The sequence below is a fragment of the Caenorhabditis briggsae genome (genome assembly GCF_000004555.2).
Source record: "Caenorhabditis briggsae complete genome, chrIII, whole genome shotgun sequence".
NCBI classification, from domain to species: domain Eukaryota; kingdom Metazoa; phylum Nematoda; class Chromadorea; order Rhabditida; family Rhabditidae; genus Caenorhabditis; species Caenorhabditis briggsae.
Genome location: NC_013490.2, coordinates 11,423,360 through 11,446,097, shown reverse-complemented (window position 1 = coordinate 11,446,097; position 22,738 = coordinate 11,423,360). Strand labels below are relative to the sequence as shown.

Genomic DNA, 22,738 nt, shown 5'->3' with positions numbered 1-22,738 from the left:
CCAATTTGGGACAGTTCGACTCCTTACCAGTTCGAACTTGTAACAGTTCGATTCTGTCCGCGTTCTGTTCTGGTACGTGTGCGGAAAAAGGACTGTTCTGAATTGAATCAGTTCGATTTTAGGTCTGTTCGAATTCGTCGTACCCCCGTGAAAATTACGAAAAATTAACATGAATCGATGAAAAATAGGCTAAATAGGTCAAATTAGGTGCAAAGTTTTGAGCTACGGTATTAAAGGCACATATGAAAACAGCGAAAATCTAAAAAACCCATAAAACCGCAGAATCTTCCAGAAACCAACATGGACTGCGCGCTGTCCGAAGACTGTCCAACTTCTCTCGAGTGCGTCGCCGCAAAGTGCCGTTCTATGGGACCACGCAGGACCAAAATGATCAATTTGTATAGTCGGTGGTGATTTCTGTATTTTATGTATCAAACTCTGTACTAATAAATTATTCGGTTGGGATTCTCTTTAAGATCAAAGTAACAGAATTTTCCAAAAAAATGCACACCGAAAAATCAGAAAATTATCAATTAAAATCCTCCTCTCCTCGTTCCTGGATCGTCCCTTCGAGCTCTTTCGACGTATTCGCCACGTCTTCCTTAATCAAATCGCGAATCTTGTCCAACACCTGCGGCGGCAGCCATCCCTTATCCCGAATGTCCTCCTCCGATGGTTGCGGTCGTGCCTCCCGGCCTTCCATAATCCCTAGAAGCACCTCGATGGCTCCCGGCAACTGAACATCCATTACACAGTACCACATCTGACGGACACGTGGCAGTTTTCCTTCCTCGTACATATAGGACACTGGTACTGAAATGAACATTTGCTAATTCTGATTTTAAGACTTTTTGAAACTTGCTGGAAATTCTGAATTTTCGGTTTTTTTAGAAAATTCTAAAATTTCAAAATTTCAGATTTTTGGAATTTTTTATATTTTGGATGCGAAAATGACCTAGGAATTGCTTAAAATTCCCCTGATGTGTTTTCTAGGTCATTTTGAACTGGTGGCCTAACTTTTGCAAGTCTAATTTTCTCGGCCACTATGCTAAAATGACCTGACCTGCCCCTGGTATGGTTTCTAGCGCATTCTGAAGTTGTGGCCTAGAAAACCCAACTTGCAAAAAATAGGCCACCACTTCAAAATGAGCTAGAATTGGTCTGACATTCACCAGGTATGTTTTCCAGGTCTACTTGGAAGTGGCCTAGAAAACCCGATTTACAAAAGTTAGGCCACCACGTCAAAATGAGCTAGAAATTGCATGAAAGGCTTTGAGGTGTTTTTTTGCTCGTTTTGAAGTGATGGCCTAACATTTGCCAGTTTAGTTTTCTAGACCACCATGCTAAGATGACCTAGAAAAGGCCTGACATACCTCTGGGTGTTTTCTAAGTCATTTTAGCATGGTGGCCTAGAAAACTCAACTTGCAAAAATTAGGCCACCGCTTTAAAACGAGAAAAATGCACCTACCATTAGTCTCCCCATTCGGATTAATCGTCCCCGCTCGATCCGACGACACCTTCAATCTCTGCCTCTCCGGAATACTACCATGCTGACGGAACGAGACCATAATTGTCTGATAGAGTCCACCCTCGGAATCCTTCCTCGGATCATAACCAAATTTACACCAAAGCCTTCCCCAGGGACCGCTTTGAATGTAGAATGCGTACTTTTGAAGGATGCTTCTCAATAGACTATCGTCAATCTTTGTTCTGTACAGTAATCCGACACGTGTCCACATTGGACGTTCATCGAAAAGCTCTTTCAGAAGACGATGTGGTTCTTCGTGCTTACATCTGAAGTGCGCTTCCACGACGGCTTCATCGGATGGCTTTTCTGGGAAGTCGTCAGCAGCCATTACGGTTACAGAGAGCGCTTTTCGTTCCACACGGAGATTCTGTCCATATCCACTTCGCACCGCCCGTCTCGTCTTCTCCGTATGATCAGTTTCTCTTCCGAGAATCTTTGAAGATGGTGTCAAGTACCTACTGAACTGATAAGGAGGCAGAAAGAGGGGCGTGGGTTGTGGCATGACTTTGTCCCACCAACGCAACGCTGTTGATAAATCTGTCGGTATCAGTTTTGGAATCAAATCTTCGAAGCCGTCGGTGCCGATCCGTTTCTTGAGTGGGAGGTATTGGAAATCGCACATCACATCGAATGTGTACACTGTATTGATCTAAAAATGCCATTTTATGAAATATCCTATTCGAGCTCTCATTATCCGTCTCTTACCAATCCCAAAAACTTGGTTTCCATTTTTGTCGGATCCGATTTCTTGCGTCGAACCTTCATGACTAGATTCAAAGTGCCCGATGAAATATTGTCTTGGGGTTTCGTTCAGCCATAATTCTCGATGTATACGGATTGTCGGGGGTGTGGCTCAGCTCGAGAGAGTGATTGTTGAAGTGTGATTGAGTGATGAGTTGAAGACCGCCCATTGATTGGAGGGCCTGGAAAATTTTTTTGAGATTTACCATAAAACCTGTATTAGAAGGGACCCACACTGTCAAGTTTGAGCTTAATTATCACAAACTTTTATAAGAGATATCAAAAATGTGTCAACTAACTGATTGTTTGTGATATTAGGATGAGCAATTTATCAGTAGAAAAAGAGACTCAAGGTTAAAAGTTAGGGGTCTGTCTATTACAGGTTTTCAGGTATTAACCAGAGATGTCCGGAATGAATTTTTGAGAAACGGAATCCGGAATCCGGAATAAAATAATTTTCTCGGAATCCGGAATCGGAACAAATGAAAATTTCACGGAATCCGGAATGAAATTAATTTTCCGGAATACGGAATCCGGAATGAATAAAAGCCCGGAATCCGGAATACGGAATCCGGACATCTCTGGTATTAACCTTTTTTTGAAATTTTTAACCTATTTTTCAGCATTTTCGGAGATTTTTATCTTCCCTGAAAGCAGAAAAAAAAGCATAAAATTGCAGGTGTTGTCAAAAAATCATGGAAAATGGTCCAAAAATCATGAAAAATGGTCCAAAATTCATGAAAAATAGTCCAAAAATCACGAAAAAATGCCCAGAAACCATGAATAATGGTCCGAAATCCATGAAAAATGGTCTAAAAATCATGAAAAATGGTCAAAAATCCATGAAAAATGGTCCGAACTCCATGAAAAATAGTCAAAAAATGTGATCGCTAGAATCTTTCCTGACAAGGGAACCATGTTTAGCCTTCATCTCAGAATTTTTTCTAAATTTGCTCATTTATAGTTTCAAATACGGGCTTTCTTGTGGTGTATTCGGTTTTCTGCACAAATTTCTAGAAGCCGAGAAAAGTCCATCTGAAAATATGCTGTTTTTTCGGTCTCCTCCTTCCCTTCCACTTTCCCCCCTATCCTCTATACATTCTCCAATGTGGAAGAAACAAGCAGCAGTGGCCGAGTGGATAGTGTGGATGAATAGTAATCATAAGTTTGGGGTTCGATTCCGTCACTGTCCATTTTCCTTTTTCTTTTTTTCTTTGATGTTGGAGGAATGCTTTGAACTTTTCAAAAATCAAAACTATGTTTGCTCTATTATTTCAGTAGGAAAAAAGCTCGAAAAAGATAATTTCTGAAAAATTCTTGAAGCACTGCTGAAAAGCCTTATCTACTCAAAATGTCAGTCGAAATCCCCCTATTTGATCATATTGGTTGCGGAACTGTTATAAATCAGTCAAGAAGTATGTAATTCTATGTTTTCACAATATTTGAGTGCTATTGGGTGATTTTCGAAGGACTACGATTCATTGGAGTTTTGGAAGAAATCACTTATTTCGGATTTCAAAACGGATATAGGCTACAGAATCTTGTGAAAAGACTCATTTTATCATTTTTATGCGTTTAGAATTCATTTTAGCCCATTTAAAAAATTTTCGAAACATTGAAAATTTCGCAAAGTACCCATGGCGAAAATTTTTTCAAAAAAAATTTTTTTTTGAAAAATGAGGAAACTTTGTCATATTGTAGAGAAACCTCAATAATTGCGATTGACACTCAAACAATGCCAAAAAACTCCCATTAACCCTTTCAAAAACTCACTCCAAAAGTGAGAAATTAGTACTGAAATCACTTAAACAGCCCATAACTCGACTTCTAGAAATCTGTACAGAAAACCAAATACATCAAAAGAAAGCCCGTATTTGAATCTATAAATAAGCAAATTTAGAAAAAATTCTGAGATGAAGGCTAAACATGGTTCCCTTGTGAAATTAAAAAACAAATTTTTCAAAAATTTGGAAACTTTCAAAATTTGTCATGTCCAGGCCAGAAACAACCGTTTTTTAATATTATTCAAGATGCAAAATCACGAAAATTGAATATTTAAAAATCGAAAATTTCGAAACTTTTTAGTCATTTCCAGGCCAGAAACCGCCGTTTTAGGATATTTTTCCACCTGAAAAGCTACAAAAATGCACCTCAAAATCTAAAAATATTCCGTTTTTGCGAAATTTCCAAATTTTTTTAAATTTTTGTAAATTCCAAAATTTCCATTTTAGGGTATTTATTTTTACCTTATCAACATTTTTCACAATTCCCGGATACTTGATCAGTATGAACTGTTTGGGCTCTTCTTTCTCATCTGGCCGATTGAAATTCAAAAAATCGTCCATCTTCTTGTCCAATTTTATCTCCATTTTTAGGCTGAATATAAATTTTTTAGGTCAAAAAGTCTCCCACAACAACTACCGTAACCTGTGAAAATACTTGAATTTTTCGTTTTTCCGCAATTTTCTGTCAATTTTTTACAATCAAAAAATCGACGAAAACCAGTGGAATACAAAAAAAATTAGGTTAGGTTACTGTAGTTGTCGTTGTGGGACCTTAGAAAATAGCTAAAAGATAGAAAAACCGGGAAAAACCACAAAAAATCGCAAATATCGACAAAAACTGGAAAAAAAATATTATTAAGCTCATTAAACCAGTGAAAAATAATGGATTCTTTTTTTCAAAAATGTGCAATTTTAAATACAAAATAATACAAAAAATGATAAAATTCAAGAATCATCCATATCATCGGGCTCATCAAACGGCCATCCGTTCTGCTCCACCTTCTTCAGCTCAGTGTATGGCCATGCGTTGAACGAGTGCGTTTTGACGCCATGCACAAAATTGTACTCCTGAAAGCAGGACCGACAGAAGTAGGTGTACGTGTTGGGAAGGAGTTCGTGACGATCTACGACGAATCTGGAAATTTTTGAATTTTTTGAAATTTCTAGATTTTCGAATTTCGGAATTTCTGAGTTTCCGAATTTCTGACTCACTCGACATGTCCTTTTTTACAAATCTCGCACTTCCGCTCGTTTCCCTTCTCATACAACACATACGGATACTGATCGATGCCACGTGGATCCGATTCATGTAGCAGCCGCAAATCATGAAATATCAGCACATGCTCACAGTTTCCAGAGTGCTGAAAAACGTAGGGCTGGCCGAGGCGGAGACTCAAATCGATAATCCGAACGCCTTCCATTGGCACCGCGTCCACCGGGTCGAAAATCTCCCTGTCTTGCATGAACTTTCGAATTGGGCTGGAATTTTTTTTTACTTTTTTCGGATTTTTTCTATTTTTGAGGCTTTTTTTCCAGAATTTTCTGATTCATACTCATTCTTTCTTTCCAATCATCATATTTTCTAATTTTCTCCCAAAAAAATTTTTTTGAGTTACAGCTCTTTTTTCCTCCATTTTCTTCCTTCTAAATTTCCGAATTTCAAAATTTCTGGATTTCTGAATTTTCCAGCCCGGAAGGAATCTTTTTTAGTGGCCAAAAATTTTTTCCCAATTTTTCGATTTTTAGGGATTTCTTCCTAAATTTTTGGATTTTATACTCATTCTCCTTTTCTAATTATTATATTTCCCAAGTTTCTTCCAAAAATGTTTATTAATTCCAGAGTTACAGCTCTTTTCTGTTCCATTTTCTCCGCCGAAACCGGGAAAAGTGGGCGGGGCAAACTTGAGCTGCGGCGCAGAAAAGAGGGCGGAGCGAGCAGACCTGCCGCGCGGAAAATTGGCAAGTTTTTTCTTCTGGCCTATTTTTGATGAAATTTAGGTTTCAAAATACTAGAAATGAAGAAAAAGGGTCGAAAATTATAGAAAATGAATTTTACAGCATAATTTAAGCAGTTTTCCACAAATTTTCCTAGAAACGAAGGAAAAAGTGTCGGAAAGCCTAAAAGAGCCTAAATTCACAATAACTAGCTTACAAGGAAATATCTTGTGCGTTTTCCGGCGCGGAGTCAACATAAAACGTGTTATGCACAAAAATGAACGAGGAGGGGAATCTCTCAGCAGTGGAATTATCAAAGCAAGGTGGCTCCAACTCCAGGCCATTCTCCAGGGGGACGATTGTGTCGCATTGGCAGTACTGGAATTTTTTCATTAATTTTTGAGGGGGAAAGTGCTGAAAAGCATGAAAATTCGCATAAAAATAGAGAAAAAAAATACGAAAAAAATTTTTTTTTAATTTTTTTTCTCTACTTTTAGGTGACTTTATGCCCAGAATACAGCTAAAACTAACAAATTTCTTCCTCAAATCTGACAAAAAAGTGTCTCCTCTGACTAGAAACTTGTTCTGAGTCTTCAGAAGACGTGAGCTCCGCAACTCGTGGGACTGAAGCGGTCTGTTGTATGGAACTATGGTGTCGACGATGAGGACGATGTCATCGTCGCATTTTTCAGTGATGGAGCACTGCGGGCGGTACATCTGGAAGTAAAATTTGAAAAATTATAAAAAAATTTTCTCACCGTTGTGTTCGCCCCGCCGCTCATCATAAATTTATCGTATTTCAGCGACGTCACATACTGCGATTTTCGCTGTCTGGAAGCTTTCGTCCACTCGTTTCTTTTGGCAAACTCTCTGAAATTTTTTTTTTCAAAAATTTTTTTTTTAATTTTAAAAATTACTTATGAGTGAACAAAATTGATTTCTTTAAATCAGCTTCGTCTCCCTTCATATCCTCCAAATTTCGGCTGGATCCTACATCGGAGAGAAACATATCAAGGTCTGAAACTGCTGAAATGGCTTCCGCGGCATCTGAACTGCTGAATCCTTCCAAAGTCATGCTGTTCTGCCACACCTCCATTTCCACTTTTTTCAGGTCTTCTGCATCTGTCGCTGTGTCGATTTCTCGGTCGATTGTTACTGGAAAAATTTAAAAAAATATATTTATTTTTTAATTTTTTTTGAAATTGACACAAATTTTGGCCAAAACCTTACTTTCTGCATCTTCTCTCGCGTCCAATAAATCCTCCTTGACTGCTTTCAGCTCTAGAAGCGGTGAAACGAACCATTGGTGATCGGCGCTAAATCTGCGATCCATTTTCTATTTTTCGAATTTTCGCTTTTTAGCCTCAACTACGGTGCGCGGCGCGGTGTTTGCACAACTTTTTGGTACACCGCGACGCGCAAGTGCACAAGCGTGGAAGGCGCCAAAATTTTTAGGGCGCCAGATTTTGAATTTTAGGATGCGCGGAACTGTCTGGAGTCGTCAGTTTGTCATCATTTTTACCTTATTTTTTCATTTCTCTTTTTTTTCTGAATTCTTCGATTTTCGGGAACTTTTCACAGGTTCACAGGCTTTTCACAAAAGCCCTTTTTGTCATCATTTCAAGAATTTCAGTTTTTCAGCTATTTTTGATAGCTGTTGGGCCTGAAAACCAATAATTCCGCGCTTTTTGGTGCTGTTCGGCAGAAAAACCTTTTTTACCGCTCGGTTTCTGGAGTTTGGCCTAAAATTTTCAAAAAAAAATCTTTCAATTTTGAAAAAAGCAAAGCTTTCCAGCTTTTTTTTTTCACTTTCAGGCCTAAAAAATCCGACTTTAGGTCATTTTTAGGCCCTTTCAATCCACTTTTGTGTGTTTGGCCTAAATTTTTAGTCACAGGCGTTCCGGATGACTCAGCATCGGTTTCTATTCTCCTCTCACTCGTATTGAACCTGCATCGGTTTCCTCTGTCTGTGAATACCAAATTCTCCCATTTTCTACAAAATCCGCATTCTGGAAAGTTCGGGCTTCCCGAATCCTTCCCGACGGCCCAAATCCTCTCTGAAGGCCATATCTCATGCGGAAAACACAACAAGATTATTATTAGTACTAGTAGTGTGTTCGGTGTCAACTCAGTCGGATATGCGATCAATCAAATCTCTAGTACTGTCTATTTGTACAGCTTGCCCCTGTCCTATGGTGTTGCATTTCTTGCCAAAAAAATGAGTTGTTTGCTGTTTGTTTCAGGGTTTCTTATCAGTTTATTTTAGGCTCTTATCAGATTCCTCTTATCACATATTAAATTCTTCCAGAGGGAGGAGTTCCAGGGTCATCAAAAATTGCCAATAACAGGCTATCGAGGTTTAACCAGCCGCGTCGCAAATCGGGCACAAATTTTCAAATACTAGGGACATCCATCCATCGCGCCCGATGGTCAAGGCCGCCGTCATCTCAAAAAGCATTCGCGTTGGGGCCTAGGAGAGAAGAGAAAAATGACGAGGACACAGAAACAGAGCGACGGGCGGCGCCAGTGTCCTCTCTTTCTCCTCCCCTCTATGTTTCTCGGGCGCGCTCTTGGTATAATGTGTCTCATCGACTCAACTCAACACGACACGGACAGCGGGGCCGACGATGGGAGTGGTGGTTGGGAGAGGAAGACGGAGAGCTCTTTCCCGATGCCCAGTGCCCCCCGACACGACCCCTTAACTCGGTTTTTTGTTTCTTCTCAAAGTCTTAGACAACTTGTTCTGTTTCTTTGTTCCAACCAGTTTGTTACATTTTATCTACCCGCGCCCGCGCTTAGGACTATGGTAGCTGACCTTCTAGCAGGTTCAAAGTCAATCAGTAGATTTTGCCACGTCATCTCCCCAACGGAGACTCCGTTGTCGCAGTTTTCCGCAATCCTTCTTCTTCTTTCCGTCCCCGCAAATCGTTCGCGGGTACGATTTTCATCGCATTGAACTAGTTTTTCATCTGTATCTCTTCTCTCCGCATCCATTTCACATTTTCCACGGTTTTTTGCCTCTCCACCCCAATCGAAAACAGCAGCAGTTTTCCAACGCGGCACATTCTGAAGCAGTTCCCATAGGATTAGGGCTTGCGCCAATTGCACCCGATGAAAAGCCATCTGTGCCTCTTTCTCTTGGTGACATGCTGGCAAAACAAATGGATTAGGCTCTTTTCTCCTCGGTCCTAAATGGAGTAGTAGGAGAATTGATGATGATATTTCGCAATTCAGATGTCGTTGTTGTGCTCTCTATTTCCTCTCCTAATACTACCCATATTTCGCAATCGCTTTAGTTCCCCCTCTCGTTTCGGTTTCGCTTCCCACCCCACCCCTTTGGACACTGGGGTCTGCGGCTGCTGTTAGCCTAGTGGCCGCGGCCACTGCGGTTTTTAATGCGAGGCGCCGCGCGCCCCGTGTTCTTTTCTCTCCCCTATTATCGATCCAAGTGCACACAGCGTTTAAAACTACTTCGTCTCTATTCTATTGCTCTAGTGCCGCAGCCCTTTTTTGGGCTTAGAGGGTCGATAGGAAGAAAAGAGAACTGCGAAGTGCGCGAATTTCGCAACTCCTGGCATACTGTAGCATCTTGACAGAGAATCACTGCTCATCAATCTTCTTCTATCTGTTGTGTTCTTTCTCTTTCTCTTCCTTTCGTTCTCTTCACACTCTCACCTTCTCAAGTTTTTGCAGCAAAAATGAGAGAGATCGTCCACGTTCAAGCCGGACAGTGCGGAAACCAAATCGGATCCAAATTCTGGGAGGTCATCTCCGACGAGCACGGAATCCAGCCCGACGGAACATTCAAGGGAGAGACCGACCTTCAGTTGGAGCGCATTGATGTCTATTACAACGAGGCTAACAGTGAGTTTTGATCTAGACAATCCATCCAGGCTGGATTCCGAATCTCAAATTCTCGATTTTCAGACGGCAAGTATGTTCCACGCGCAGTGTTGGTCGATCTCGAACCAGGAACCATGGATTCTGTCCGTTCCGGACCATTCGGACAGTTGTTCCGCCCGGATAACTTTGTGTTCGGACAAAGCGGAGCCGGAAACAACTGGGCCAAGGGACACTACACAGAGGGAGCTGAGCTCGTCGACAACGTTCTCGACGTCATCCGCAAGGAGGCTGAGGGATGCGATTGCCTTCAAGGATTCCAGCTGACCCACTCGCTCGGAGGAGGAACCGGATCCGGAATGGGAACCCTTTTGATCTCCAAAATTCGCGAGGAGTACCCAGACAGAATCATGAGCTCATTCTCGGTTGTACCATCACCAAAGGTGTCCGACACCGTCGTCGAGCCATACAACGCCACACTCTCCGTCCATCAGCTTGTCGAGAACACCGATGAGACCTACTGCATTGACAACGAGGCCCTCTACGACATCTGCTACAGAACGTTGAAGCTCACCAACCCAACATACGGAGACTTGAACCATCTCGTCTCGCTGACAATGTCCGGAGTCACCACCTGCCTCCGATTCCCAGGACAGCTCAACGCCGATCTCCGCAAGTTGGCCGTCAACATGGTACCATTCCCACGTCTTCACTTCTTCATGCCAGGATTCGCTCCACTCTCCGCCAAGGGAACCCAGGCTTACCGCGCCTTGACCGTCGCCGAGCTCACCCAACAAATGTTCGATGCCAAGAACATGATGGCCGCTTGCGACCCAAGACACGGACGTTACCTCACCGTCGCCGCCATGTTCCGTGGACGCATGTCGATGAGAGTGAGTTAACCTATATTCTGAATGGTTTAAAAAAATCAATTCTTTCAGGAAGTCGACGAGCAGATGCTCAACGTGCAAAACAAGAACTCCTCCTACTTCGTCGAATGGATTCCAAACAACGTCAAGACCGCCGTCTGCGACATCCCACCACGCGGACTTAAGATGGCTGCCACCTTCGTCGGAAACTCCACCGCCATCCAGGAGCTCTTCAAGCGCATCTCCGAGCAATTCACTGGTAATTTGACTTTTCCATTGAACTAAATATCCCCAATTTTCAGCTATGTTCCGCCGCAAAGCTTTCCTCCATTGGTACACTGGTGAGGGTATGGACGAGATGGAGTTCACCGAGGCTGAGAGCAACATGAACGATCTCATCTCCGAGTACCAGCAATACCAGGAGGCCACCGCCGAGGACGACGTCGACGGATACACCGAGGGAGAGGCCGGAGAGACCTACGAAGAGCAATAGATTCTCGACACCCCTAACTTCCATCACAAGCATTCTATTTCTTTCCACAACCTTCTTAAACCCCCCGTATTCGTTTCTTCCCTCACTTGTCTCTCTCACCCGCCCCGCTCTCCGACGTCATCCACCACCCATCCATTCACTAATTTATTTGCTTTTTTGATTGTTTTTCTTCTCGGAGACGTTCGCCGTCCCAAGTTTTATCTCTGAAATTTGCGTCTGAGTGAAGTGAATGCTGAAGTTTCGTGTAGTTCTCAAGATAGCGGCCCAAAAGTGCATTTGAGCACAAATATTTGTATTGTGGTTTTTTGATTTCTTTAAGAAGTAGCCGCAATGGGTTTCGAAATCTGTTAGGATATTATGCTTGTCTGAGAAAAAAAAACGGTGAGACGCAGAGAAATAGTGTCTGCGTCTCCACTTAATATGTGCTATTTAGGCTCTCCGCTTCGATATCGCTACCGTATTCAGACTGCAAAAAATACTCTAACCTTTTTTTTCTCAGACAAGCATAATAACAATAGGTAAAAAAAACTGAACCTATTTATTCAAAACTTGATTGGTAAAACATTATATAGAGAAACCGAAAAATATACAATTGAATCCTAGGTTAAATTCGCCGCCTTCACAAATCCATTCTGCTCGACGGCGGTGTTCGTGTAGTGAAAAGGCTCGTTCTTCTTGGTTAGAGTCTTGATTTCAGCAAGCTTATGACCTAATTTGTTCTTATAGGTTGTCTCATTTTTCGAAATAGAATACATTCCGTATTCCAACTGTTCGGCGCACTGCTTCATGGTGATTCCCGCCGGGGGTCCTGACACGATCCAATTGGTTTCTAGGGCTCGGAGCAAGTAGCGCACCCAATTTTCACGGCTCTAAAAATAAATATAGATATCACAGAGCTCACTACTAATAGTAAACTCACTTCTAGAGTGACATTCTTGATCACCGCCTGCTCTGGCTTGATTACAGAAATATCTGTCGCTGGCTCAACTCGTCGCGATCCACGTGGCACAGTTGGAGCCGCCGGCGCCGCCCGTCGTCGCTTGGCAAACTCGCTGTCAATGAGTCCTCGAACTCTCTTGGCCTCCTCGTGCTCCATACGCTCCATGGCATCTTTAGAAGACGTATTCGAGGAAAGCAACTCGTCTTCTGTCTCTCCGCCACGTCTTCCACCACCATAAACCGATTCGAAGCCAGACTCGGCTCTCGAGGTACCTGGCCGTCGGAACACCGAGCCATGAGAATCTCCGGCGTTCTGAAATTTTTTCAAATAAATTTTGAATGAGAAACTTCAGATTTCTCATACCGCGAAGGACTGCGCACTCTGCAACGTCGCCTTCGGATCTCGACAAAAATCGCAATTCGATCCGCACGGCCGACAATCGGTGTCGTCGAAGAACTCGGCGATTGCAACGTGGCGGCATCTGAAAATTTGAAATTTACAGATGTACCTAGGTTATAGACTCACTTGGCACTCTCACAGTACTCCAACATTTTCGCTAGTCCCACTTGTATCGATTTGATCTGCATTGCGGCTTTCTCGCCCTCGGCATTCTTTTTTTCGGCCTGGAAATTCGGAATTTTCGATTTTTCAAGGTTTTTTCTCAGTTTTCATTGTATTTTTCACTGAAAATCGCGAAAAATCAGTCCAAAAAGCATTAAAAAGGCGATATCGTGTCGAGACCCAAACAATTTTAAAAGCATGTTCCTTTAAACTACGGTAGTCTTGAGAAAATCATTTTTGGGCCTAAATCATGCCATTTTTTCTTATTTTTGCTGATTTTCGCCGATTTTGTTGGTTCTAGCGTGATTCTAATCGATTTCAGTCAAAAGTCGAAGAAAAATCCCAAAAATCAGCAGAAAAATCGGGAAAAATAGGCAAAAATTGAAAAATTTTGCGATTTCGTGTCGATACCCTGCCACTCGGAAGCATGTTCCTTTAAAATTACCGTAGCCTAGCGGAAAACATTTTTGAATTATGCTTTTCTTTCGCATTTTTCGCCGATTTTCGTCAGTTTTTTGTTACTAATATGATTTTAGACTAAATTTCGTTAAATTTTGGCGAAAATTGAGGGAAAATCGAGAACAAATAGCTAAAAAATTGCAAAAAAAAAGAACGGGAAAATAGGCAAAAATTAGGAATTTTCTCGATTTCGCATGGTCCTTTACATCGACTTTTCTGCCAAAAATCTTCCGAACCTTTGTCTTCAATTTCGCCAGCTCTCCAGACACCAAAAAATTCAGAGCATTCTTATCAGACTTCGCATAGTAAATTCTACAATAACTCCGTTTCCCATCACGACCAGCACGTCCCGCTTCCTGGTAGTATCCAGCCAGGTTTTGAGTCGGTGACCAGTGAACCACAGCTCTGATAATCGAAATTTGAACTCCCGCCAAACTCCGCCCGCCTACCTAACATCCGGCTTATCAATTCCCATTCCAAACGCCACCGTCGCCGCCACCACCGGAATCTCATTGCTCATCCACTTCTCCTGCACCTCATTCCTCTCCTTTTTCGGCAGTCCCGCGTGATACGCCATCGCTGGAATGCCAGCGATCCTCAGGACGTTAGCAATCTGCTCACACTCGCTTCTCGATCTACAGTATACAATTGCAGATCCAGTGAAGCTTTTTTTGGCTTGCGTTCTTGCAGATTTCTCGTTTTTCGTCAAATTTGATGTGGTTTTCGCCTGGTCGATGGTGAGGCACTTGGTGATAAACGAAGCCATGTGGTTCTGGAAAAAAATCGATAAAAATTGGGTCAAAATGAGAATTTGAAAAAAATACCTCTGGCGCCGTCGGCAAATGATCCCTCATCTGAACGTCGTAATACAAGTTGTCACGATAGGTTCCGGCTTTGAAGGCTTCTGGATTTCGAAGCCGCAACTGCGAGGAAATGTCATTTTGAGCTTTTTCATTGGCTGTGGCGGTTAGCGCTACCCACGGGACATCCGGACAAACATCGCGAAGAGCACCCAAGTTTAGATAATCGGGTCTGGAAAATTAAAATTTTTTTCAGCAATTTTCAGAGTTTGTTCAATGAAAATCGCGAGAAAGAACCAATTGAAAACGACAAATTATTTGAAAAAAAACGATATCGTGTCGAAACCCAACCTTTTTCTGAAGCATGTTCCTTTAAAATTACAGTATACTTGCGGAACAATTTTTGGGCCTAATTTATGGAATTTTCCGCTTTTTTGACAATTTTTTGGCGAAATGTGACTTTCGTTGGCTTTGATTCAAAATTTCGGCAAAAATCAAAGAAAAAAAAGCAAAAATCAGCAAAAAAATCGAAAAAGTAGGCAGAAATTGGAAAATTTGGTGATTTCGTGTCAAGACCCTGCTACTCTGAAACATGTTCCTTTAAAATTACGGTAGATTTTCAGCGATTTTTTTCAAAGAAATCTAGAAAAATACCTAAAATCATGTCCCCACTGTGTGACACAATGCGCCTCATCCACCACAATATATCTCAACACCTCTCGTCGAGTCAAACTCCCCAACAACGCCTTCATACTATCCGTCGCACAGCCTTCTGCCGTGATGTACAGTAGCCGGATCGTCGGATTCATCTTAGCCAATTCTCCCAAGATCCTCGTCCTCTCAACAGGTGTCAACGTGGAATTCAGCGTTTCACATGGGATTCCTTTCTTTCTCAGAGCCATCACTTGATCCTTCATGAGGGCAATCAGGGGGGAGACAACGATAGTAACCCCTCCATGAACAACAGCTGGCAACTGATAACACAGTGATTTTCCGGCTCCAGTCGGAAGGGAGACGTAGACATCACATTTTCGCTTGAGGATACAATTGATGGCCTGCATTTGGAGACGACTACGGTACTTTTTGTGACGGAAAACTTCGAGGAACACTTTGTCCCGCCTGTCTATGATTTCTTGAGGTCGAATCAGACGCTCGCCGGTCCCGATGGCGATTTCGCTGGCTGGAAATCACGTTTTGGGAGCTAATTCGAGAGCTAAGGCTCTAGGGTTCTTACCAACGAATTCCGATGGATCTTGAGAATCCTGAGAATCCAACTGACTAGAGGAGCCAGAAGGTCCTGGAGAATCCTCGGATTTCTTCGATTTTCTCGGCGCCGGCAAAGGTTTCTCAATTTTTTTAGATTTTTCCTGAGTTTTTGAGGGTCTTGCCGACGAACTAGCTGACCCATTTACAATTTGCTCTCTCCTCTTCCTCTCGTTAAACGCGTCCTTCAACTTCTGCCTTCTCAACTCATTATCCGCGTCCTTTTTCGCCTTCTCCACAGCCGCATCTTTGGATTTTTCGGTTTTTTTCTGAATAAAACATAAATTTTCAAGTCTTTATCGATATTTTAACCCCACTTTATTGAAAATTTCAGCCCATGCTGAGTAATTTGAAGTTGGGGGCTTTTTCGCCACCGGCGCTTTTTCTTCATCGGAATCGTCGATGGTGATGGTTTCCAGAGTTCGCTTGTTAGTTGACATTGCTGAAATTTTGGGTTTTTAGCGAGGAAATTCGGGTTAAAAGTAACGAAATCGTGGAAAAATCGACGAATTTTTATGAAGCGGCATGCAAACGCGCTCTGTCTGCTACAGCAAAAATGCGCGGGTTTTTGAATTTAGGTTTTTGCAAAAAAAATTTTTCGGAATTGTGCTTTTTACAGAAGGAAAAAAGTGATTAAAGACAGAAGCACATCTAAAAATCTGTAAAATTCTTTTTAAAAAATTGAGAAAAAAGAACGACAGAATCTGAATCGAAGAAAATCCGTTTTTTTTTTCCTATTTTCACTTTCCAGCCAAAACGCATCAAATTTCCCATTATTATTCCCAGTTTTATGCTAAATACCACCTATTTTTCAAAGAATTTTGTGCAGAAATTGCTGAAAATCGAAGAAAAACCCTGAAAATTTGACATTTTGGGTCATTTTCTAGTTTTTAATTGTTCCTGTTTATTTCCAGCTCTTTCCAGAGATAAAACAACAAAATTTCCGTAATTATTTTCAGTTTCAAACTAGATAATTTTTATTTTCAGCCAATTTTCGTTCAGAAATCCCTGAAAATCCTGAAAATTTGAATATTTAGGTTAATTTCAAATATTCTTTCGCTTTTTTTTGAAGTTTGGTTCGTTTTTACTAGTTTCGAAAAGAATTATTCAATACAAGAGCCAATTTTACAGCTGAAGTCAGTTTTATAGTTTTTTTATTATCCTTGTCAGAGAAAAAAAGGTTGAGTCGAAGTGTATGCGATGTTTGTAAACAAATATCTGAAAGCGTAAGCAACCGGAAACAGTTGAAACGAGTGCGACAGTAACCCGGCGGGAAAATGTTAAATTTACCTATTTTTTAGTTTTTCTCATATTTTGCAGCAAATTTCGTCGAATAAGGTTTGTTTTTCATTGTTTTTTGCGGTATTTTAAAATATATTCGACGAAATTTGCTGCAAAATATGCGAAAAGCTAAAAAATGAGTAAATTTAACATTTTCCCGCCGGGTTACTGTCGCACTCGTTTCAACTGTTTCCGGTTGTTTACGCTTTCAAATATTTGTTTACAAACATCGCATACACTTCGACTCAACCTTTTTTTCTCAGACAAGCATAATATTGTTCCGAAAAACAAATTAGCGACGCTCCGCCCACCCACCGCAAAATGAAACTCCGCCCCACCACCGCAGCTTCAAGACTCCGCCCACCCACCGCAGCGCCTTTTTAAGCAGCGGCGCCAAGCTTATTCCTCTTCATTGCATCAATGGCACGTACCAAGCAAACCGCCCGCAAATCGACCGCCGGAAAGGCTCCACGTAAGAACCTGGCCACGAAGTCAGCTCGGAAGGCAGCACCAGTCGCCGGAGGCGTCAAGAAGCCGCATCGTTTCCGTAAAGGAACCGTCGCGCTTCGCGAGATTCGTCGTTATCAAAAATCGACGGAGTTGCTAGTCCGCAAACTTCCGTTCCAACGACTTGTCCGTGAAATCGCGCAGGAGTTCAAGACCGATCTTCGCTTCCAATCAGCCGCGATCGGCGCCCTTCAAGAAGCTTCCGAGTCTTATCTCGTCGGTCTTTTCGAGGACACCAACTTGTGCGCCATCCACGCTAAACGAGTCACCATCATGCCGAAGGACATGCAACTGGCTAGAAGAATCAGAGGGGAGAGAACTTGAACCTTCTCAGCCAAAAACACCGAACCCAACGGCCCTCTTTAGGGCCACAAATCTCAATAAAATCCTGTTTGAAATTGAACAAATCTGTTTTTTTTTCTTAATTTTTCAGGTTTTCCGGCTGATCTTATCAAATAAAATCCTACAGGGAGCAGTTGATAGTTTCTGGAACTGAAAAAAAGTTATTGAATTCAATTGAACGGGAAAGCTTAATTTTATTCACACATTTCGAGCTGGGTAGTGGAAAAAAAAAGAAATTTCGCTGAAAATCCTGTGAAAATCATGAAAAAAATCTCGTTTATTTTTCTGATTTTCAAGTAGCGCCATTTTCAATTACGAAGCTTCACAAGTCTTATTGGGAGAAGTGGAAATTGTGAATTCTGGAGATTTTTAAAGGAATTTTAAAAGAAATTTCGCTGGAAAATTCTCGAAAAAATAGCGAAAATCATTGAAATTTGAAAATTGTAATGGAATTTTTTGAAGAATATTTAGAATTTTCCAACTAATTTGCAGATTTTCTTTATTAATTCGTCCCGATGATTATTCGAAGCTTCTGAGCGTCGTCAAATATTACTGAAACGTTGCTGGAAATCTTCTAATTCATTTCGAATTATTTGCACTTTTTCTGTTGAAATTTATAAAACAAGAATTTCTTCAACTTGGCTTCTTTTTAAATAAATTATCGAATTTTCGAAGAATTGGGAAAAATAAGAAATTTCGCTGAAAAAACTGTAAAAAAATGAAATTTAATAATTGAACAGATAATAATATATTTATTTGCAATGCATGGGAGAAAATCGATAGATAATTTGGCAAGAAATGGGACCTGTACAAATAAAAAAGTAAAATGACCAGACGGACCGACTAGAGTCCTGTAGGTCAAGTGGGAGGGATCAGAATATCATAAGGAATCGCTCCTACTCGCTTAGCAAACGCCACCGGACTGAGCTTAGAATTTATCACCTTACATACACGGTTCCACATAGACAAGTTTCTGTGAAGGAAACAGTCAAAGTATTGACCGTTGATTTTGAACAAATACGGGGCTCTGTTAGAATGGCTGGGAAGAATGTAGGACGACATAGAGGGAAAATGGTATGAGTTTATAACAATTTTGTGATAGGTACGAAGAACTAGAAGGGAGTTTCATAGAAGCTTCAAACTAATTTTTGCATATCTTCTTCATTATTTCGTCACGATGAAGCTTCTGGAAATCGTGGTGAAAATCTGGGATTTTTATCAATTGTGTTTTGCCTTGAAATTGTTTATTTGAATATGAAGAATTTGATAAATCGCTAAATTGTCTGTTTCTCTTGCGACTTTAAGACAAATTTAATTATATATTAAAAAAACATAAAGCTCTTTCAAAGCTTCAAAAGCTTTAAGAAGCTTTTTTGGCGCCAAGTTCAAACAATTTGAGCGCCTCCGCTACTTGCGTAACAAGGTCTCTTCCCATACGAACCGACGACTACGTCGTCTGCCGAGATTCTTCCCCGGAGATCCCATGTTTGACACCCGTAGGTACTTGACGTCGTACCTGCATCAGGTACGCGTTTTCCACTCAAGACCCGACGTTATTGATTAACAGAAAATCAATAGAGTCTTCTGATCAATAAGCTCTACAGACTCAATTCTCTCATTATCCATTTCAATCTATCTACTTCTGTCTAATACATTCATTCTATTTTATTAATTTCTTCCTTTTTCCAGTATGACCAACCAGGTTAATAACCAGACCCAACGCCGCCTAGCCAACCATCTTTGTTTAAATGTTCTAAGAGCTATGAAATACCATGCAATGTAAGCTTATTTCTTCTCAATTTGTTTCCTTGAGTTTATGTCATTTCAGTATTGTCTACTCATTTGTTTCGAAGAAGGCATTAGAACTGGTTCAATCTCTTCGATTACGGATTTCATCGATTCTAATAAAAATGAGGACAGATCCACTGATAGAGTTGGACTTTGGGGACATTTGTATCGTTCTCGAGTTTGAAATGGGCAAAAACTATGATCAAATGACGAGCTTGAATGATGTTCCAGTCAGTTTGAATGTATTTAAAGAAGATATAAGGATAAATCTGGCAGTAACTATGTCAAATCAAGGAATGGCGTTAAGAGAATGGATTCAGCATCTCTGTTCAATTTCCAATAAAGTGAAACTGTATGAAGCCGATTTTCGTGTAGGAGATATGGAATTAGACATTCAATCACTCCGGAATGCGTTCCCAAAACTTCGAAAAATCGACATATACGGCTCGCAAAATGAAAATTTCGAACACGAGATTCTTAACGCCCAATTTATTCTGAGAGCGTTTCTACCATATGTTAAAGAAGTCCAATTGTTTCATGTCCCTCTTGGAGAGAACCTTTCCTTTCAACACATTGGGATGGCGAATTTAAAAAATCTGGACTTCGTTCATCCAAAAAATTTGAATTTTGATTGTCTCCTCACATTAAATGTTCAAATGTGCATGTTACAAACAGATCAAATGCCACTTCGCGATCTGAATCATTTTTTCAAATTGTGGATTAAAGGATCCAATCCAAGATTGAAGGCATTGAGCGTTTGGTGTGACACGGAAACCGTTCCTGACTGGAATGTATTGCTCAAAGGATTGAGAACTAAAGGACTAGAAAAAGTAGAAGAAGAAGAAGGAGGAGAAATAGAAGATGAAGATGAACAAGAAGATGACGAAGTAGAAGACGAAGATGAAGTAGACGAAGAAGAACAATCAGAAGAAGAATCACACGTGGAATCGGAAGAATCGGAATCAGAAAGATCAGAATCAGAAGAAGAATCAGGAGAAGAACTGGACGAAGAAGAAATGGAAGGAGGAGAAGGGAAGAAGTTCTTCATAATGAACTGTCATGGTATGAGCGGTCAAATCGAAGTCAAACATTTCGAAGGATCTGCTAGTGTTACGTTTTTTGTTTCAAAAATTAATTGGTCAGATAAAGCTTCTCATTGGACCTAATAAAGTTTTGTAACTATTTTCTTTTTCTTCATGAATCATTCGATTAATATTCTCCAATAAACTATTTTAAATAGATCGGAGTTTGTTCGTTTCTAGACGTGGCATGATTTAATAGAGATCTGAGCAACTGGTCAGAAGAATCAGAGGAGGGAGAACCTGAACCTTCTCCGTCAAAAAATACCGGAACTAAATTTGCAACTAAATTGCAAAAAGTGTAACTAATTGTAAATTTTTGTACATTAACTATTGCGAGACGAAACAAAAATATCTGGATTTGAACCAAAACAGATAACTATACACTAAATTCCCACTAATTATATGAAAAGGTCTCCCTTAATCTGGATGTTGACATTTTCCCTTGGAGACACTCTCTACATTCCCATCAGTATTTTTGACGTCGTACCTGCATCAGATACGCGTTTTCCACTCGAGAGGCGACGTTATTGATTAACAGAAAATCAATAGAGTCTTCTGATCAATAAGCTCTACAGACTCCATTCTCTCATTTTCTATTTTAATATGTTTCTGTCTGACACTGTCGTTCTATTTTACTAATTTCTTCCTTTTTATAGAGATATGACCAACCAGGTTAGTAACCGGACCCAACGCCGTCTAGCGAACCATCTTTGTTTAAATGTTCTGAAAGCCATGAAATACCATGCAATGTGAGTTTATTTCTTCTTTATTTGTTTCATTGAGTTGATGTCTTTTCAGAATTGCCTACTCATTTGTTTCGAAAAAGGCATTAGCACTGGTTCAATCTCTTCATCTACCGATCAAATCAGTTCGAATAATAATGAAGGAAAATCCAGTGATAGAGTTGGAGTTTCGGAACGATTATGTCTCTCTCGAGTTTGAAATGGGCAAAAACTACAAGCAAATAGCGAGCTTGAATGATCTTCCATTAAATGTGAATGTATTCAAGGGAGAAGAGGTACATCTAGCAGTAACTATGTCAAATCAAGGAATGGCGTTAAGAGAATGGATTCAGCATCTCTGTTCAATTTCCAATAAAGTGAAACTGCATGAAGCCGAATTTCATATAGGAGATATGCAATTCGACGTTCAATCACTCCGGAATGCGTTCCCAAAACTTCGAAACATCGGTATACATGGCTCGCGAAATGAAACTTCCGAACACGAGACTCTTAACGCCCAAATTATTCTGAGAGCGTTTCTACCTTATGTTAAAGAAGTCGAATTGATTTCTGTCAATCTTGGAGAGAACCTTACTTGTGAACACATTGGAATTGCGAATTTAAAAAATTTGGACTTCGTTCATCCAAAAAATTTCAATTTCGATTGTATCTTCACATTGAATGCAGAAAGTTGTAATATAATAACAGATCAAATTCCGCTTCGCGATTTGAATCGTTTCTTCAAATTGTGGGTGAAGCAACCCAATCCAAGAAGGAGGTCATTGATGATTTCGTGTGACATGGAAACCGTCCCAGACTGGAATGTCTTGCTCAAAGGATTGAAATTTGAAGAAATAGAAAAAGAAGCAGAAGAAGATGATGAAGAAGTAGAAGAAGATGAAGAAGATGAAGAAACAGGAGCAGATGAAGATGAAGAAGAAGCAGATGAAGAAAAAGCAGAAGATGAATCAGAATCAGAAACAGAATCAGATGAAGAATTAGAAGACGAAGAAGTAGAAGGAGAAGGGAAGAAGTTCTTGATTAGAAATTGTCGTGGGATTCATGGTCAAATAGAAGTCAAACTTTTTGAAGGATCTGCTAGTGTTAAGTTTATTGTTTCGAAGGGTTATTCATGAGAAAAAGTTATTTATTGGTCCTAATAAAGTTTTTATATCATTTTCTTTTTCATCATTTCTACATGAGTCATTTGATCAATATACATATTCTGTGCAACTACCTAGATGTACCCCTTCAGACTGCGTACCCACTCAGTCAATGTACCCCTTGAGCATGATGTACCCTATTTCGATGTACCCCTGGAGAACGGACCGAAATTCTGTCCGAATTTCTGAGATTTTGAAGTGCTGAAAATCTGAGATTCTCAGACTGTGAAGTTCCGAAATTCTCAGATTCCGAAATACTGAAATTCCGAAGTTCTGAAATTCAGGAATTCAGAAACTCCCTCAAAAAATTGTACCCCCGAATCACAAGCGTTGTACCCCTAAATGAAATGAGTTGTACACCAGAATCATTGGTAGTTTGTACCCCCGAATCGTTGTACCCCCGAATTTGTGTACCCCCGAATCATCAATTTTGTACCCCTAAATCAGTTGTACCCCCTTGTACCCCTAAATCAGTTGTACCCCCCCCCCCCCCCAAATTTTTTGCCGTTTTTTCATCATAAATTGTCGTGGAATTCGCGCTCTAATCAAAGTCAAACAAACTGAAACCTCTGCTAGTGTTACTTTTATTGTTATTGAAAAAGTTATTTATGAGATTAAGTTTTCATTGACGCTAATAAA

General features: G+C 40.6%; 8 protein-coding genes across 8 annotated transcripts in view; 5 read left to right on the top strand and 3 right to left on the bottom strand.

The window, feature by feature from the left end:
• CBG26023 overlaps positions 1-414 on the top strand; it is a gene marked incomplete at both ends in the record, with an annotated part of 4,133 nt that extends 3,719 nt beyond the window's left edge. Inside the window, one exon of the mRNA XM_045244445.1 lies at positions 293-414. Within this exon, the coding sequence (XP_045100305.1) occupies positions 293-414 (122 nt within the window). The remainder of the gene's footprint in view (positions 1-292) is intronic.
• A 115-nt stretch (positions 415-529) lies between these two features.
• CBG20194 lies at positions 530-2,294 on the bottom strand (the record flags this gene model as incomplete). Its single annotated transcript, XM_002642511.2, has 3 exons — positions 530-813; positions 1,470-2,178; positions 2,235-2,294. 3 exons carry the CDS (start codon positions 2,292-2,294, stop codon positions 530-532), a joined length of 1,053 nt encoding a protein of 350 aa, XP_002642557.2.
• A 2,705-nt stretch (positions 2,295-4,999) lies between these two features.
• Positions 5,000-7,322, bottom strand: CBG20195 (the record flags this gene model as incomplete). The annotated part of the gene is made up of 7 exons (XM_045244444.1): positions 5,000-5,189; positions 5,267-5,533; positions 6,207-6,367; positions 6,521-6,706; positions 6,748-6,859; positions 6,907-7,144; positions 7,220-7,322. The coding sequence occupies 7 exons, from the start codon at positions 7,320-7,322 to the stop codon at positions 5,000-5,002; spliced, it is 1,257 nt and encodes a 418-aa protein (XP_045096970.1).
• Positions 7,323-9,687: 2,365 nt separating this feature from the next.
• On the top strand, positions 9,688-11,191 carry Cbr-tbb-2 (the record flags this gene model as incomplete). Its single annotated transcript, XM_002642513.1, has 4 exons — positions 9,688-9,853; positions 9,917-10,722; positions 10,771-10,957; positions 11,001-11,191. 4 exons carry the CDS (start codon positions 9,688-9,690, stop codon positions 11,189-11,191), a joined length of 1,350 nt encoding a protein of 449 aa, XP_002642559.1.
• A 599-nt stretch (positions 11,192-11,790) lies between these two features.
• Positions 11,791-15,654, bottom strand: Cbr-rcq-5 (the record flags this gene model as incomplete). Its single annotated transcript, XM_045244443.1, has 10 exons — positions 11,791-12,060; positions 12,111-12,443; positions 12,495-12,612; positions 12,657-12,754; positions 13,358-13,556; positions 13,601-13,923; positions 13,976-14,183; positions 14,606-15,131; positions 15,186-15,483; positions 15,532-15,654. The coding sequence occupies 10 exons, from the start codon at positions 15,652-15,654 to the stop codon at positions 11,791-11,793; spliced, it is 2,496 nt and encodes an 831-aa protein (XP_045096969.1).
• Positions 15,655-16,915: 1,261 nt separating this feature from the next.
• On the top strand, positions 16,916-17,326 carry CBG20198 (the record flags this gene model as incomplete). The annotated part of the gene is made up of 1 exon (XM_002642515.1): positions 16,916-17,326. The coding sequence occupies one exon, from the start codon at positions 16,916-16,918 to the stop codon at positions 17,324-17,326; it is 411 nt and encodes a 136-aa protein (XP_002642561.1).
• A 2,087-nt stretch (positions 17,327-19,413) lies between these two features.
• CBG20199 lies at positions 19,414-20,298 on the top strand (the record flags this gene model as incomplete). Its single annotated transcript, XM_002642516.2, has 1 exon — positions 19,414-20,298. One exon carries the CDS (start codon positions 19,414-19,416, stop codon positions 20,296-20,298), a length of 885 nt encoding a protein of 294 aa, XP_002642562.2.
• A 576-nt stretch (positions 20,299-20,874) lies between these two features.
• On the top strand, positions 20,875-22,072 carry CBG20200 (the record flags this gene model as incomplete). The annotated part of the gene is made up of 2 exons (XM_002642517.1): positions 20,875-20,963; positions 21,013-22,072. The coding sequence occupies 2 exons, from the start codon at positions 20,875-20,877 to the stop codon at positions 22,070-22,072; spliced, it is 1,149 nt and encodes a 382-aa protein (XP_002642563.1).
• Between the last annotated feature and the right edge of the window lie 666 nt (positions 22,073-22,738).